Source organism: Microsporum canis, genomic scaffold (assembly GCF_000151145.1).
Source record: "Microsporum canis CBS 113480 supercont1.4 genomic scaffold, whole genome shotgun sequence".
Lineage (NCBI taxonomy): Eukaryota > Fungi > Ascomycota > Eurotiomycetes > Onygenales > Arthrodermataceae > Microsporum > Microsporum canis.
This window is the reverse complement of record NW_003299166.1, coordinates 834,908-850,916: the sequence shown is the minus strand read 5'-3', so window position 1 is coordinate 850,916 and position 16,009 is coordinate 834,908. Positions and strand designations below refer to the sequence as shown.

General features: G+C 46.8%; 7 protein-coding genes across 7 annotated transcripts; 4 read left to right on the top strand and 3 right to left on the bottom strand.

Moving 5' to 3' along the window:
* Window positions 1-8: 8 nt before the first annotated feature.
* Window positions 9-1,910, top strand: MCYG_04302 (dynamin family protein; the record flags this gene model as incomplete). The annotated part of the gene is made up of 1 exon (XM_002846519.1): window positions 9-1,910. The coding sequence occupies one exon, from the start codon at window positions 9-11 to the stop codon at window positions 1,908-1,910; it is 1,902 nt and encodes a 633-aa protein (XP_002846565.1).
* A 746-nt stretch (window positions 1,911-2,656) lies between these two features.
* On the bottom strand, window positions 2,657-3,844 carry MCYG_04301 (IBR finger domain-containing protein; the record flags this gene model as incomplete). The annotated part of the gene is made up of 1 exon (XM_002846518.1): window positions 2,657-3,844. The coding sequence occupies one exon, from the start codon at window positions 3,842-3,844 to the stop codon at window positions 2,657-2,659; it is 1,188 nt and encodes a 395-aa protein (XP_002846564.1).
* A 554-nt stretch (window positions 3,845-4,398) lies between these two features.
* MCYG_04300 (uncharacterized protein) lies at window positions 4,399-6,740 on the bottom strand (the record flags this gene model as incomplete). Its single annotated transcript, XM_002846517.1, has 3 exons — window positions 4,399-5,769; window positions 5,869-6,547; window positions 6,625-6,740. 3 exons carry the CDS (start codon window positions 6,738-6,740, stop codon window positions 4,399-4,401), a joined length of 2,166 nt encoding a protein of 721 aa, XP_002846563.1.
* A 1,304-nt stretch (window positions 6,741-8,044) lies between these two features.
* Window positions 8,045-8,799, top strand: MCYG_04299 (uncharacterized protein; the record flags this gene model as incomplete). The annotated part of the gene is made up of 3 exons (XM_002846516.1): window positions 8,045-8,165; window positions 8,190-8,500; window positions 8,731-8,799. 3 exons carry the CDS (start codon window positions 8,045-8,047, stop codon window positions 8,797-8,799), a joined length of 501 nt encoding a protein of 166 aa, XP_002846562.1.
* A 765-nt stretch (window positions 8,800-9,564) lies between these two features.
* MCYG_04298 (carboxypeptidase S1) lies at window positions 9,565-11,709 on the top strand (the record flags this gene model as incomplete). Its single annotated transcript, XM_002846515.1, has 2 exons — window positions 9,565-11,646; window positions 11,698-11,709. The coding sequence occupies 2 exons, from the start codon at window positions 9,565-9,567 to the stop codon at window positions 11,707-11,709; spliced, it is 2,094 nt and encodes a 697-aa protein (XP_002846561.1).
* Window positions 11,710-11,992: 283 nt separating this feature from the next.
* MCYG_04297 (vacuolar ATP synthase subunit B) lies at window positions 11,993-14,037 on the bottom strand (the record flags this gene model as incomplete). The annotated part of the gene is made up of 9 exons (XM_002846514.1): window positions 11,993-12,306; window positions 12,369-12,587; window positions 12,652-12,926; window positions 12,992-13,308; window positions 13,364-13,525; window positions 13,588-13,623; window positions 13,680-13,699; window positions 13,770-13,854; window positions 13,936-14,037. 9 exons carry the CDS (start codon window positions 14,035-14,037, stop codon window positions 11,993-11,995), a joined length of 1,530 nt encoding a protein of 509 aa, XP_002846560.1.
* A 760-nt stretch (window positions 14,038-14,797) lies between these two features.
* On the top strand, window positions 14,798-15,779 carry MCYG_04296 (conserved hypothetical protein; the record flags this gene model as incomplete). The annotated part of the gene is made up of 4 exons (XM_002846513.1): window positions 14,798-14,912; window positions 14,980-15,032; window positions 15,098-15,202; window positions 15,264-15,779. 4 exons carry the CDS (start codon window positions 14,798-14,800, stop codon window positions 15,777-15,779), a joined length of 789 nt encoding a protein of 262 aa, XP_002846559.1.
* Between the last annotated feature and the right edge of the window lie 230 nt (window positions 15,780-16,009).

Here is a 16,009-nt window from a genome sequence, read left to right as displayed (position 1 = left end):
CGATTTCGATGAGCTCCCCCCCTCTAATGGCAAAGGCCACGAACCTGATGGGCATAGACGTAGTCGCCGATGCGAGTCGTCCCCGCCGTGCGTTCGCTAAGGATACGCTTAGCATTACCATCGAAGGTCCGCGGCGGCCACAGCTCACTGTTGTGGATCTTCCTGGGATAGTTCAGTCCGAAACCAAGGACACGTCTCACGACGACGTTGCCCTGGTCTCCGATATCACTGAGCACTACATTTCTCAGTCTCGCACGATCTGCCTTGCCGTCATCTCCGCCACCCACGACTATGCCAACCAGGAAATCCTAAGCAAAGTGAGGAAGTTTGACAAGAGAGGGGAGCGTACCCTGGGAATTATAACCAAGCCAGATAGACTACCCCCGGGATCTGGGTCGGAAGAAGCATTTATCAGTCTGGCAAACAACCAGGATATACACTTCAAGCTGGGCTGGCACGTTCTTAAGAACCGGAGCTTCGAGGAAACATCGTTTTCGTTCTATGAGCGTAATGCATCTGAGACTGCGTTCTTTCGCAAATCCCATTTCAAGCAGCTAGCTCCCGAAATGCTCGGTATCAGCAATCTGGTGAACAGGATCAGCCAATTACTATTTGCCCACGTCCTGCAGGTTCTGCCGAGTCTCCAAAATGAGACTAATGCTGCGTTGGAAACTACCTTGAGCGAGCTGAAGCAGATGGGACAGCCCCGTGTCAGTGTAGGGGAATGCAGAACTTATCTCACGCAGCTGGGCCAGGAATTTTCAGAGATCTGTAAAGCCGCTCTTTGCGGAAATTATGAAGGGAAATACTTTCTTGGTACCAGCGGGCCTGCCATAAAATCGGTATCAGTGCGACGTTTACGCGCGGTGATCCAGCTCATGAACCAGGACTTCTCTAACACTCTGAGGCTGAAGGGTCACAAATTTCACATCCCACGGTCTGGGGGGGAAAAATTGATCCGAAATTGGTACCCCGATGTCGACTTGGAACATCCCAAGGCCGAGGAAACAGCTGATGAGGATATTGATGTTAAAAGCAGCCCCGACGGCATTAAATTGTTCCTCGAAAACCTATCCCAAGGCGTAACGCGGCCTCCCAAAATGGCCCACAAAACAGCTATGGCGTGGGTTCGGGACCACATCATCAAGTCGCGTGGCAGAGAGCTTCCTGGTAACTTCAACCCCCTTGTAATTGGGGAGCTCTTCTGGGAGCAATCCTCAAGGTGGCATCATATTGCACAGACACATATGGAGGAGGTAGAGGATGTTTGTAGTCGGTTTCTCTGTGAGTTATTGAAGGAAAAGTCGCCAACCGATATCTATACACGGCTACTTCCTAGGGTCCAGGACGAATTGGCTTCTCGGTCCAAAAATGCGCAAGCTGAGCTTTGCAAACTCATGGAGGATATCCACAGCTATCCCATCAACTATAACCATTACTACACGGATACTATCATGAAACGTGGCAATGACAGAGCAAAGAAAGAGCTGAAGGAATGTCTGGAAAAGTGTACCACTCAGAAGGCTATGCCTGGCTGTCAATCGAACCACACCTTCGATAGCGTCAACGTAGATGCAGCACTAGAGCTATATTTCCGAGGTGTTGACCCTGATATGGATAGACACAGCTGCGAAGCGGTCCTTGATTGTCTGCTTGCCATTTATAAGGTAATCCAAAAGGTTTTCATGGCAAATGTAACGACCCAGGTTATCGAACGCCACATTGTCCGGGGCCTTGACCAAATACTATCTGCTGTTGTTATCGCAGGGTTGCCGGATGACGAGGTCCAAAACCTCAGCTCGGAACCACCTTCGGGGAGAAAGTTAAGGGAATTCTTAACTGACCGAGCAGAAAAACTGGAGATGGGCCGAAAGGTGCTGCGCCAGGTTATGCGAGCACCGGTGGTGTAGGGCCCTAGAACAGCTGCCGTGTTAGCAATGAATTTTCAGATGCCTGGGGCTAAAAATGGTACAGACAAGCAGGGACGAGTTTGTAGAACCGGGAGTAGTTAACAGAAGGACCTTCCGATCCCGCTTAGCCTTGAACGGTGGTTTTGTAGTTTCCAGCAACAACTAGAAGATACGGTGGAAATGCGGCGGAAATGCGGTGACTGAAGACTGTACCGACCAAAAATTCTTGACATTGTTGTATCTTCCTGAGCTCTCTATCCAGTTATAGGTTTGATATTGTACAGCCTGTGCTCTTCCGTTTTTGATGCTTTCATCCAAAAAGGTAAGAATGTTTTGGCAGCTATCAATGTTCGCAACCAATGTTGATATTAGCTGTGGACAAAAACGTGATCATAGCCTATTTCTCCTGCATCGGTTGCAAGCCTGGAGCCTGCATCGACGACATTCGAAGATATATTTAAACAGATAATTAGTGCATTCTTCACAAACATGAGGGCCTCGTATATATTTCCAACTCTCATGGCTGCATTCGTGGTTTTCTCGGAGCTCCTGAATTGTCCATGCAACCAAGGTATCCCTTGCCGTCTGCGCCTGTGGGCTATTTATATCTAGCACGGGGGTGGGAGGTTCTACTGCTGCCTGGGTTGCTCCACCTAACTGCAACTGATGCGTTTCTAGCCAAGGCTCGTCATCATCCGAATCAGATGCATCAAATTCCGAGGGAGGAGCGGGGGCGACGCGCGGATTTACTTCTCGATCGATAATCTGATTTGCACGCTCAAGGAGACGATGTTCATCCCATTGTTCGCAAGAGCAGGTTTTCCAGCGCTCTCCACAGTTGTAACAAAACTGGGCGCCACATCGGCAGCTATCTCTCCCTTTATAGTCAATATCAGGTTGCATGAAGGAAAGTAGAGGGTCACTAACGTCATATGATTACAGCCGTGGTTCAGTTCCACCACTCGCCAACATGAATAACAACGTTGCCATCCGTTCTCCTGCGCCGTAGCTAGCAGCTGCTGTGTAGGAGTATCGTTTGGGCAGTCACCCGTATGCGCCCGTTCCTTGCAGGTGGTACAGGTCGTGGAGCCGCAATCGGGGCATGTGGCTACATCATCCTCAATGAAAGAAGGGGGTATAAAAGCTAAACACCTGGACGAGTAGCAGTACGTCCGATTTGGAGTTTCAAACTCAACCTTTTTCTTTTCATATGAATGCACGAGATCGGACTTGAGAAATATGCGAGCAATATCTAGAACAATGGGTTGTTGGCAGCAACGCGGAGGAAACAGTGATTCATCTATCATTGAGGCTTTGAAGAGATCTTCAAGACAGGGACGACAATATTCATGGCCACAAGGCACGCGTGCCACGTTCACAAACTCTGTTTCTTCTCTGCATGCTATACAGCAGCGCAGTATTGGTTGTGACTGGCGGGTTCGTTTGGCTGCGTGAGTGGACGACTCGGCTTGCCCAATCTCATCAACAGGTGTTTCCATGCTGTTAGCGTCGTCGTAGCCTTCCGAACCAGAAACGAACAGGATCCGAAGCTTTGCCAATGTCTCATCGTCCAGGGCCACTGATTCCGGGTTTGATTGGCGGTCTTCTGCTTTAACCGGGTAACCGTCCTCTGTTAAGTGGCGGGCAATATCTCGATCTTTGACTGCGCGTTCTTCTTCCAATTGGTTATCAGCTAGAACTCGCCCATCGGCTTGAACCGCAGCTGCGAAACTTGTAGCCATTCGTCTATCCGAGAGGAATTGGCACATGCTTTCAAACTCTTCGTTCTGCAACTGAAATGCCAGCTCTTCATCCGTGGGGTCTCGGGATTTCCCTTTGCGTGATTCAAAGTATAGGCCGGCATCTTGAAGTTGGAGCTGAATGATCAGGTCCACTGTAGGCTGATCGGCCTCCAGCTCGAGTATGGACGCCATTGGAGCTGGCTACCCAGGAAAGTCTTTCAACCAAGCAAGTAGAAGGCGTCAAAAGAGCTCGAACGGTAATTATTGTGCTTGTTGATACCAGGAAGATTTTTTCAATTCGGGCGTGACAGGGATTGGAATATAATAGATAGCTTTGGATGATGTTGGACTGCAAGGGACAAAAAGGCTGATGTCCAACGGGTGATGACATAATCCAGGTTATTTACTTGAGAACTCTCGATAGCGAGTTACACCCGCTCAAGTAACAATCCTAACCAACAAACATAGGCTACATGCTATTAGACCGGCCTACGTCCGCTGTTCCTGGGAACGGAGGAATACTAGCTAAGATAGGTAGGCTTCTACAAATCGCCAGAATGTTTTCTCGAAGCGACTACGGATTCCTGGGAAAGATTCTGCATAGACTAACCTCCGCTCTATGAGCAACAGAGCAACCGTTTCTAGTCTGAGATGGCAGCAGGAGACATTCAGGGACAATGTAGGGAGCGAAAGACATGCATCGGACCCCAAACCATAGCATAGCGCAGGACACCATCATCTTTGGGTCACTTACCACTCTGAGGCTGAGCCGACTTCCCCAGTATCGCCTGGCGCCGTCGCTCGTTGACTAGATTATAAGCCTCCTGCCGCGAAACAAAGGCGGTGGTAACAGTGTCATAACCAAATTCCGCTAGAAGAAAATTATCGATACACGTTCTGACCAGTTCGAAATCCTGTGCGAGCGCCTTCTCACGCCCAAAGTGTATTCCCATCGATTTCTTTCCTATACTAGGCGTATTGTTACTAGATACTAGTTCGAACTTCATATTCCCCGAGTCCATATGGGGTGTGTTGACTGGGTTCCTCGATGTGCTTGCATCGATGCTTGAAAGATCCTTAAAGGATACATCAAGTTTTGCATAGCATGCAAGGCGGGTAGATTTTGCTCGACCATGGTAATGGTGTTTGTGTAAATAATATGAGGAGAATAGAGCGAGAATATGATCCTCCGGAATAAGGTCAAACGAGCCCGGGTGGTAGGGTACATAGGGTACAAAACCAGCTTCGGAAGGCTGTTGTCCTGGCCTATTCATGCTTGATACCAGAATGCGGTTTAACGATGATTCCATTTCTTTGGCGGATTCTTCGGAAGTAGACTCCAGATATATGTGACACACAACCGCTTGCAGGTAGCCAGTCAGATCCCCTTGAACTTGCATTTCAAGATACCTTCTTGCGAGGTGGCCGAGTGCATGTGCTGAGCGATTGTGAATTGGATTAACAATTCGTATACACGTCGGAATTGGGTGTTCAGAAAACCAATCCGGAGGAGCCCCTGTAATCTTGTTAACCTCAAATGACCGACCGTAAAGGTAGGGATTAATATTGAATTGACCCGGGCAACAGCGATAGGTGTATTGCCAATAGGTTGCCAAAATATGGGGGATCTCTAGAGCCGCAGGTATTTCGACTAGGAATATGCTGATTGGGCAGCCCGGGAATGTTCTCGCGTGGGAATCCTGGATCTCTTTACTTCGAAACTTATCCAGTGGATGAGATAGCACAGAAGCAACATCCGATTCAGTCAAATCCGCCAACCAATCTCGGTAGAAGTATCCAATATATCCTTGTCTAGTTATACCAAGAACCCAAAGTTTCGTTGTGGAATGGGTTGGTAATTCTATAATGATATCTCCCTCTCGGATGCCAGCGAGCAAGTGAATCTGTTCCATCAGGATATGGGGGCGTGGCGTACAATCACATATAGTCCTCCTAACATTGGTCGGGAAAAGGAGACACGAGCTGCTGATATACGTCTTGTAAGGATGAGGAAGTCGAAAATGATCGAATAAATGGTCTACCATCCATTGTAGAGAGCCTCCATTAGCGCCATGGTGTTTTTGGTCCATCTCACCGAGCTTAAGCTCTTCCTCCACCTATGAAATGGCAAATTCATTAGCAAGAGCCAAGCCTAAGCTAGTACAAATACTTGCCTGTGAGGGGTTTGAACTTATATCCCTAGTAGACCCAGAAACGGGCAGAAAGTGAGGAATGGATGGTAGCGGCATACGGTTTCCCCGCGAACGTTGGGAGACAGAATCCCATCCTTCGCCGTCATCACTGGTGGATATTGTTTGGGAAGTAGATTGTGGCTCCCCAATATATAGCCCTGCAGCATCCTGACTGGACACGCTCAATGCCGGAATGCCTGGTTCTTCCAGATATCTTACAATGGCCTCCCAATTTGAATCAATCTCTATCTGCGAAATGCCGTCTTCGATCAATTCCGTTGCCAACTCTCTCCGTGAAGACACGCTTGCTTGGCTGGGCTCCGTTGGAGCGGACAAAACAGTTGGAGGCCGTTTTCCAAGATGAATATCATTTTTGATATCTTCCAAGATCCGTTCAATTCTCACAATTGCCATGGAAGAGATGCCGTTTCGAAGAACGCCGATTGCTGTTATGTGATAACTCAGTTTCGCACGTAGGTCAGCCACCTGCTCGGCAGCAAATTTGATTCTGTCCCAAGTGCGCTTATCTGACCTACCCAAGGCACGGTACTTGGTGGCAAGGCCCTCGAGTTCCTGGAGTGTGGGCTTAATATTGGCAACTGCGGTATAGAGATATGCATGCTGCCCTCGACCGTGTCTGTTGAGGATCGAGTTTGGATCCTGGGCTTCACATTCTATTTCCTTTAGGATGAGGTAAAGGGTGCTGCATAGATATTAGCACATAGCTTAAAGAAAGTAGTTGTAAGGGTAAAAGGCATAGCTGTGTATGTTTAAGCCTACCTAAGCTCGTTGATGGCTTCAGCATATTCTGATGAAGCGCCTTTGCAAGCAACGTAGGCTGTCCAGCAGAGCTTACCAACAGCTATAAAGTCACCAGCGGAAAGCCCAAAGGACATCTTGTTCAAATAAACTACCTTTGGCTTGCTACGGAGAAAACCCTCTAGTCTCAAAGCCGGCTGGAGAATGGTGCCAATTAGTTACTGGCGATGGTTGGCACAGCCTGGCGAGGACGATACGCTAAGAAAGCCTGCAGTTATATTTATCCAGCCTCACACGGCTGAGATTCTCGTGAGGGGCAAGCATCTTCATCGATGCCTTACGCTACACTAGTTCTAAAGGCGTCATGAAATAACTGCTATCTACTTGAGCAGGTATAGGTTCAAACCCTTCATTCATTTTAATCAGTTATATATAATAGGAGATTTAGTCTTACCCAGACTGCCCTGATGGGCAGCAACTGTACGGTACCAGACATGCCTAGCTCGAGCATGAAAGGCTAGTACATCGTCGGGTACGGCAGTGCTTTGAACATAAAGAGATTGCCTTCTGGTCACAATCAGGTCTACGCGTCCCTCTGGAGAAGAAACATGGCGACAGCCTCACCGAGGTGCATATTCAAACCCTCCTTGAGATTTCGGAGTCCAGCATTACGGACACACGGGAGAGCTGTCCCATATGCCTACTCGATGGGGACCAGGTTAAGCCGCTAAATGAGCACGTAGCAATTCATCTGGAGGAATTTGCACTGCTCTGATTCCTAGAGATCTATCAGCTGGCAGTGAAGAGCAGAGCTCAGATGATACCTACCATTAGACAGCAACATGCCGCCACCGGTTACAGCGAGCCCTCCAGACGCTCACACGTTCAGGCAAAAAACGGTGCCCAGAAGAGACTGAAACGCGCGGGATCACAAAAACGGGTACCAGACACAAAAAAAGCTGCCACGATATACGGAGGAGCTCCCTATTACGCGGCGAGAAAGCAAGTCTCGGGAAGATGCACACACATCCAAGACACTACTAAAACCAACGAAAACACAACCAATAGCCAGATAAAGGTCATCAAGCTTGGAACATCTAGATGTATGGGAAAAGACCTCTAAAGTCGGAACTGCGTACCCTAGTCTGGGGCTAGTAAGGAAATCTAAAGGGGCGGAGACGGGTAAGAAATGTGCACTTTGCCCCATTGCTACAGCGATCGTTGCTAATCAACATGGTACATCTAGTGACGCGGCATCTATCGAGATAATGTTATAAGAGAAGATAATACTGATTAGAAAATAGGATAAAATTACTTTAGAACAGTTAACCAGCTACATAGATCTACGTTATCAAATATGACGTAGTACCTAGTTTGCGACTAAACGTTGTTGTCATCCTCCGCATACAGATGAGTGCTCCAACTCTTTTTTCGGGCTGTAATGAATTGGTCAAGCTCGAACAATATGATACTGCATGATTGTATCGTATGTGGTGAAGCTGTTTGCAGTAGTGGCATTCAATATGGCCAGGAAGTAACCTGGCACTGCGAATATCGAGCATGTAAGTTATATTTAGCCTTCTAAGTCGACGAGGCAATTTACAACTCAGAAGCGCTACTTGACCGCAAACTGGAAGTATGTGTTAACCCAGCGAGGGGCATGCAGCCGGAGGTATCCGGTGTTAGAAGGAACCACGATCTATGGGGTCACTACAGGGCTCCGTTTATACTCAAGGGGCGATGGGACGATGTAGAGTTCAGGAACCGCCTACGGTACGATATCCTAGATACCGAAGGTGAAAACGATCATAATAAGAATACTGTTCTTATATTCCGTATATGTTCAGTCACTGAGCGCTCGCAGGAAGTCATCCGCCCTTTGTGCTCGACGTATTATGTATGTTGGCATGGAGATTGCAATTCATACAACAAGAGCAATCAATGGAATCCGGCATGTCTTCACAGGCTCAAGGGAAATTCAAAGACCCATCTCAGGCGATGGTGTCTATAAGGAAGAGAAAGGCTCGAAGTCTTGAAGAGAGAAAAAACCGAGATGTTGTTTTGCATGTTGTCACAATTTCCTATTCGAGGTTTTAAGCCCTAAACTAACTAATTTTTCATCTTCAGCTCGACTTCGACTTCAACTTCATTTATGTACCGCAGCTCGCCACGAAGCAAACCCCTGAAAGCCCCTGATATCCATCTAATCCTCTCTAAAGAGTTTTCAATAATATGACTATATATAGTTCTAGTATGCGGTACGATATGGCAGGATCCAGTAACCCCAAGCAATCACCCATGGCATTCCATCCACCGCCCGAAGGAAACCAACATAACTTGTGTCAAACGATTAGCCTGCCAATATCAATAATCTACAAACCAGCAATCTGGTCAGTGAATCTCTTTGTTCCCTTGGGCTTAATGTATTGGTTGATTGGAGCGCCACATGTTGGACACGGGATTGCTGTGCTCCTCTCACGTTTGTCAAACGACCAACAGACCCTGCTGTATGCGAATCATGGGTGGCCGCTGCAATGGAGAACATCCCCTGCAAATGCGGAACTACATCATTGATACCCTTAGCTTTCCCAAAAATGTTCCTGGGTCACCAAACAAATGTTTGATTATTCCGGGGTTCTAAAATCAGCCCCTGAAATTTCTATTTCAAGGCTGCGAACATTTCCTTCGTTTGATTCTGCTCGTGGTGCGTTTACTCTTATCGAAGAGCCACTCTAAGAAGTACGGCTATAAATATACTCGACATCTCTACGGAGTTTTTGTTTCTTATCCCCTAAATATGAAGCGGCATTACTGTTACCGCCGGTATTACTCCTAATTGAATTAATCTAGGAACAAGGCTTTGGTAGATCTTTTTTGCCATTGACCAAGTACAAATGGTGAGTAGGCTGCATGCTTATATTTACTCCCACATAATACGTACTGATCAGTCAGTGGCATATAATGAGTCGCTTTTTGACCATCTTGGTCATCATATCCCATTTTACCCTACAATTATCTGCAAGGTCGACATCGTTTACCAGCTTTTTAAGCGGGACCTCAAGCACCACCTCTTCAACCATTAAAGTGAATGGGATTGCAATCAATTATAAAACCCCACGCCCAGGAACATGTGAAACCGTGTTTGAGGACCAAAAACAATATACTGGCTATGTGAGCCTCCCTCCATCCACGATAGGATCAATTCAGCAAAATTATTCCATCAACACATTCTTTTGGCTGGTGGAATCCAGGTTCGGCCCCGAAAATGCACCACTTACGGTATACCTGAATGGGGGGCCTGGTAGCACAAGCCTAGTAGGCCTATTCCAGGAGACAGGGCCATGCGAAGTTATTGAAATTGCAAAAGACAGACTTGGGACACGTGCAAGAGAATGGGGCTGGGACAGGGGCAGTAACATGCTTTATATCGACCAGCCTGTTCAGTCAGGTTTCTCCTTTGACTGGTTACAGGAGGGATCCCTGAATCTACTTAATTCGTCATATACCTTTCCTCCTTCTGAACCACCAGCGAACCAGCCTAGAAATACCTGGCTAAAAGGTATCACCTCCTCAAATGACGTCCAGGTTACTACAAACACTACTTCGACGGCTGCAAAGGCAATTTGGCACGTTCTACAAGCTATCCTAGCAGAACTTCCGCAGCATTCTTCGCGGCCCCCTAGCTTTGCCAACGGAAACGAGCCTAGGTCGATTCCAATTAATTTATTTGCAGAGAGCTATGGTGGTAAATACGCCCCTAGTTTTGTTACTTATTTCGAGAAGCAGAACGCAGAGATAAAAGAGGGGAGATTATCTGCCCTGGAGACACTCGAGCTAAACGTTCGATCCATTGGTATTATGCAAGGTTGCATTGACGATTTGGTTCAAAATCCCTATTACCCAATATTTGCATTTAACAATAGTTACGGAATCAGCGCCACTACGCATAAGGAAAAGGACGCATTTCTGGAGAATTTCTCTAAACAAGGCGGCTGTCGAGATAAAATCATTGATTGCCGTGGAGAGATCAAATATTCGGACCCAGAAAATACTGGTAGCGTGGAAATTGTGAATATAAAATGCCTGGCTGCGCTTTCCGCGTGTTTGGCAGAGACCCCCAATTTATTCTCAAAGATAGGACGCAGCAGCCATGATATCTCACAGAGCAGCCTGGACCCGTTTCCGCCGCATACATATCTTGAATATCTCAATCTGGAGCAAGTACAGAAGTCCATCGGTATCTCAATGAACATCACAGACTATAGCTCAACAGTTTCTACTGCCTTTCTCAACACAGCGGACTATGATCGAGGGAATTATATCTCAGATTTAGCTAGATTATTGGATCGAGGAATACGCGTTGCTCTTATATACGGGGATAGAGATTACCTATGTAACTGGATGGGCGGCCAGGCAGCTGCCTTCTCGATCGCAGCCTCGTCTTCTTCTTCGTCTCCGTACCTTAGTGGTTTCAACGCCGCTGGTTATGCGCCCCTCATTATCAACGATACATACGTGGGCGGCATGGTTCGACAGTTTGGCAATCTATCGTTCTCCCGAATATACGATGCTGGCCACTTGATACCCGCCTACCAACCGGAGACCCTCTTTACACTTTTTTCGCGAGTCATTCAGGGGCCAGTTGATCTATCCACTGGTCAAAAGGTAGATATATCTACGTTTGGCACTAAAGGTGATGCAAACACAACAGCGACCAATTCTGCTCCGCCAATGGCTAAACCGACGTGTTACCTTCGCAAAGTGAAGGATACATGCTCACCAGCACAGATTGAGAAATTGACGCGCGGGGAGGGGATTATTATTAATGGAGTCTGGTACGAGTCCGAATCTGATTGGAACGAACCATCTACCACTGCAACCGGGAGAAGTGGGAAACAGGATGCTTCTAGGACTGGGAGAGATGGAACCTTTGTTCATGCTTTTGTTGCTACTAGCACTCCTTTGATGGTTGGCCAACGTTCAGTGAATAACTCTAGAAACAAGAAAACATCCAGCGCCATGAGACTAGTGGTCTCGAGCTGGGTAATACCCGCAATGTTTGCTGGCGTAGCCGCGTTCATACTGATATATTAGATGCATAGTTGATGGAAGATAGTAGACTTCACTGTTTATGCATATTATTGAAGTTTGGATACAGACAGACACACTGCGACTATCTGGGGGTTAATTTTGGTAAAAAGGGGTTCAAATATATTTCGGATAGTGAGCAGAAAGATGATTATCCCAAGGAAATTTGTCATCATAGAAAATGAGAGCTCGAGCAGATAAATATCAAATGCTTAGATACAATACCGAGAAAAAAATGAATTAATAACAAAATCTAATCCTTTCTTCACTTAATACACAAACCGGATCAAGATTGTGTTCCTCATGCGTCTATGAGGTTGTTATCAGCGGGGGCGGCGGGTTCAGCGGCAGTGTCCCGCGTATCCTTAGTTGGGCGAGCTCGACCTTTGCCAGAGCGTTGGTAGAATTCATCAATAACCTTCTTGGGAATACGGTTGAGGAGATCCTTAGGGTAAATGCGTAGTAGATTCCAGGCCAGATCCAACGATTCCTCAATGGTTCGAGATTCGTATGCGGATTGGGAGATGAAGGTTCGCTCAAATTTATCCAGGAATTCAAGCGATAGCTTGTCCTCAGCAGACAGAGCTTCTTCACCAACGACTGCCTTCATAGCGGCTATAATTATGTTGTTAGATATTGCTGTATAATGCTTTGTTCATATAGGAAAACAAACTTACCGGCATCACGACCAATAGCGTACTTCGCGTACAGCTGGTTGGAAACGTCACCATGATCTTTGCGCGTACGGCCCTCACCAATAGCAGATTTCATCAATCGGGAAAGAGATGGAAGCACGTTAATTGGTGGGTAAATACCCTTGTTGTCAAGTTGACGGTCAATGAAGATCTGACCCTCGGTGATATAACCAGTCAAATCAGGAATGGGGTGAGTAATATCTTAAATATGTTGTCAGCATCAAGTTTTATAAAAAGAATAACGTGCCAAAAGATAGTAGCGTACCATCGTTAGGCATAGTCAGAATGGGGATCTGGGTGATAGAGCCATTACGTCCTTGAACTCGTCCAGCACGTTCGTAAATCGTGGACAAATCTGTGTACATATAACCGGGATATCCACGTCGACCGGGCACTTCTTCTCTAGCTGCAGAGACCTCACGAAGGGCATCACAGTAGGCTGAGAGATCAGTCAAGATAACAAGAACGTGTTTCTCTAGCTGGTAAGCGTAGTACTCTGCTGTGGTAAGCGCAAGACGAGGTGTGATGATACGCTCGATTCTACATTATTATCATTAGCTCCCTTCAAGCCCATGCAAGCCCATGGGACAGTTGTGGCAACTTACGTAGGATCATTGGCAAGGTTAAGGAACAGCGTGACACGCTCCATACTACCGTTTTCCTCAAAGTCACGGGTAAAGAATCGACTGGTTTCCATGTTAACACCCATAGCGGCAAAAACAATGGAGAAGTTCTCTTCGTGACCATCATGTACGTCCTTGGTTGGCTTCTTTACCAAACCAGCTTGGCGACAAATCTGAGCGGCAATTTCGTTGTGAGGCAGACCAGAAGCAGAGAAGATAGGGATTTTCTGTCCACGGGCAATTGAGTTCATAGTATCGATGGCAGAAATTCCAGTGGAAATCATTTCCTCAGGGTATACCTAGAGCAATGATTGTTTAGCAGAGTTTCCGAATTATTGTCACAGAAAAACTCACTCGCGAGTATGGGTTTATAGGACTGCCGTTGATGTCAAGGTATTCTTCAGCAAGAACCTTGGGTCCCTTATCAATAGCACGCCCAGATCCGTCAAACACTCGACCCAGCATATCTTCCGAGACTCCCAGCTTCATACTGTGACCGGAGAATTCGACTTTAGTCTTTCATCGAGTCAGCATCCGTTTATTGCGTGTAAGCCCAGATTTCGACTTGTTTACCACACCTTTTTGACATCTACACCTGTTGTACCCTCGAATACCTGCGAGCATCTAAATCAGCATCCGTTTTATCAGGACCGCGGGCCGGTATGCGAACCTGTACAACAGCTCTGTTTCCTAGCGGCAGATATAGATGTTAGCCAAAGCTCTCAGCACGCAACTAAACGGAGCTTGCTGAACCACCTACCTCTAGCCTCCAACACTTGACCTGATCGTTCAGATCCATCTGGCAGCGTAAGGGACACAATCTCATTGTATCTAGGGAATTTGACCTAAACCGAGTTTTCCAGCCCGATAATCAGCACATATGACTTCCAGCATACCGGGAAAGCCATCATATATATAAAGCTCACGTTGTCTAGGATGACCAGGGGCCCGTTGACACCGCCAACAGTGTTGTACTTGAGTCGAGGCTGGACGGAAGCCATCCGACGGTCTTCTAAGCCTGGTGCCATGACTGCAAGAAAGTAGATAGCCCTAACCGATATCCAAGTGGCAGTATATAGATTCTTCTAAGCAAAGGCAAGGCGAAGTTGTCTCTATCAACTCCATCGACGCCGTCAACATCGCTGAAGTTCCAGCTTCCCGATTCAGCCAATCACGAGTTGAGGCTGATTTTTGATTAGTCACGATCACGTGTCAATATATACTTTTGGTGTTTTTTCTTTACTTCAACCTCAACATCAAAAGACAGATGAAGACGACAAGATGGAGACTAGAGAAGGACAGAGATAGACGCTATGCTGTCTAAACTATAGAGTACAATCCGCCATGATGACACAAGTTTTCAACGATTCTCGTGCGGCTCTACGAAAGGAGGAGGTTTTGGGCTCGAGACAGCAGGGCTCAGCAAGATGATCGACCAGCCAAAGGGCGGGAAAAAAGCAAAGAAATACGACAATTGATCTAACTGATATCCTTGTATGGCTGCGGACTTAAGTTATTGGCCCAGGTCCCTCGTTGCACTAAGTGAAACAACTCGTTGACCTTCAGCCCACACTATAAGCGGAACATAAATACGAATGGTTGCCTCGTCATCAAGAATTCTTTAGATATTGGAGAGGTCTACCATGGCTTTGCAGAATCTGCTCTACTCCTCCTCCCTTCTCTTTTTGTTTTCTGTACAATTATCACAAGAAAATCTAGGGATTCTTGCGCCCAACACGGGCGGCGGGCAAGATTCTATAATACTTGGCTGCTAAAAGCTAAGAAAGCATGCCGCTGTTCAGCTCAGGGGCTCGAGCTCGTCTTGCCTGGCGACAGTCGAGTCAAGGCAATAATACCTGCACCACCAACGAAGGTGTGGGAGAATGTACCCCAAAGAAAAACTGTACGATCGTTCATAACCTTCCTATATATGCGAACAACACTAGGTCCTAATATGCAATGATTGGTAGGTCCGGGTGTGTCTACATCAGGGATATGTGGTCCTGGAACCGATGATATTGAGGTGTTTAATTCGATTCATAGTATATTTGATGGCTCTGTGAACACAAAATCTAATCTATTAAATAGTGCTGTCTTGTCCGTGTATGCAATGTGTCCCAGGGCTATGGCGTATGCAGAAGCATAAAGAATAACGGATGCGATGGCGGCGAGTTCTTTCCTGGTACTGGCAGAGTATATCATCCCCCAAAGCATTCAACCGCAACGGCGAAATTGGGGCTAACTGTATCCTTAGCCATGGCCATGTCCAGGCCCAAATGACATAAGTTGCTGTGTCAAATATGCTGACTTCAATAACGGCACAAGCACCAACTCGTCAATGTCCATGACATCTTCAACATTTACAAGCACCCCAACCTCCGCACCGAATACATCATCCGCCACCTCTTCAAGCGTACCGCCTGAAAAAGGCTTAAGTGGAGGCCAAATAGGCGGAATAGCCGCTGGATGCGCCGTCTTTGCGTTGTTGATCGTTCTCGGAGCTATATACTTCTTCAGACGTCGCAAAAGGTCAGAACCACATGAGAAGAAATCAGACACTTCCGATAGCGGGATTTCAGAAATGCCAGACTCCGCGGGCACTGCTCCTCGTGGCCCCAAAGTGGTTGTCGTGAGTGAATTGGACGGTGAGGAGAAGAAGGTTGATAGAAGCGTTGCTGTGAACAGGGCTCGAGAACTAGATTCAACTCCCATTACATCGCCTGTCGAACTCGATTCATCACCAGTCGAGTCCAATGAGACCAAGATTTAAATCACTATGTACGTATAATGGGAATGGGTCGGAACTGAAGCTGAGCTTTGGTGTGTTTTGGGATTAAACTTGCTGGCGTTATCAATCATAATTAATCACCCCGTACGATGCGCATGAAATAATTTCAAATCGATTGCACGTTATTCTTCTTATAGAACACGAATATATCATCTAATAAACGCAAATTACTACCCCAAAATCTTTATTTTCGTGTTCATCATCTAAGTGAG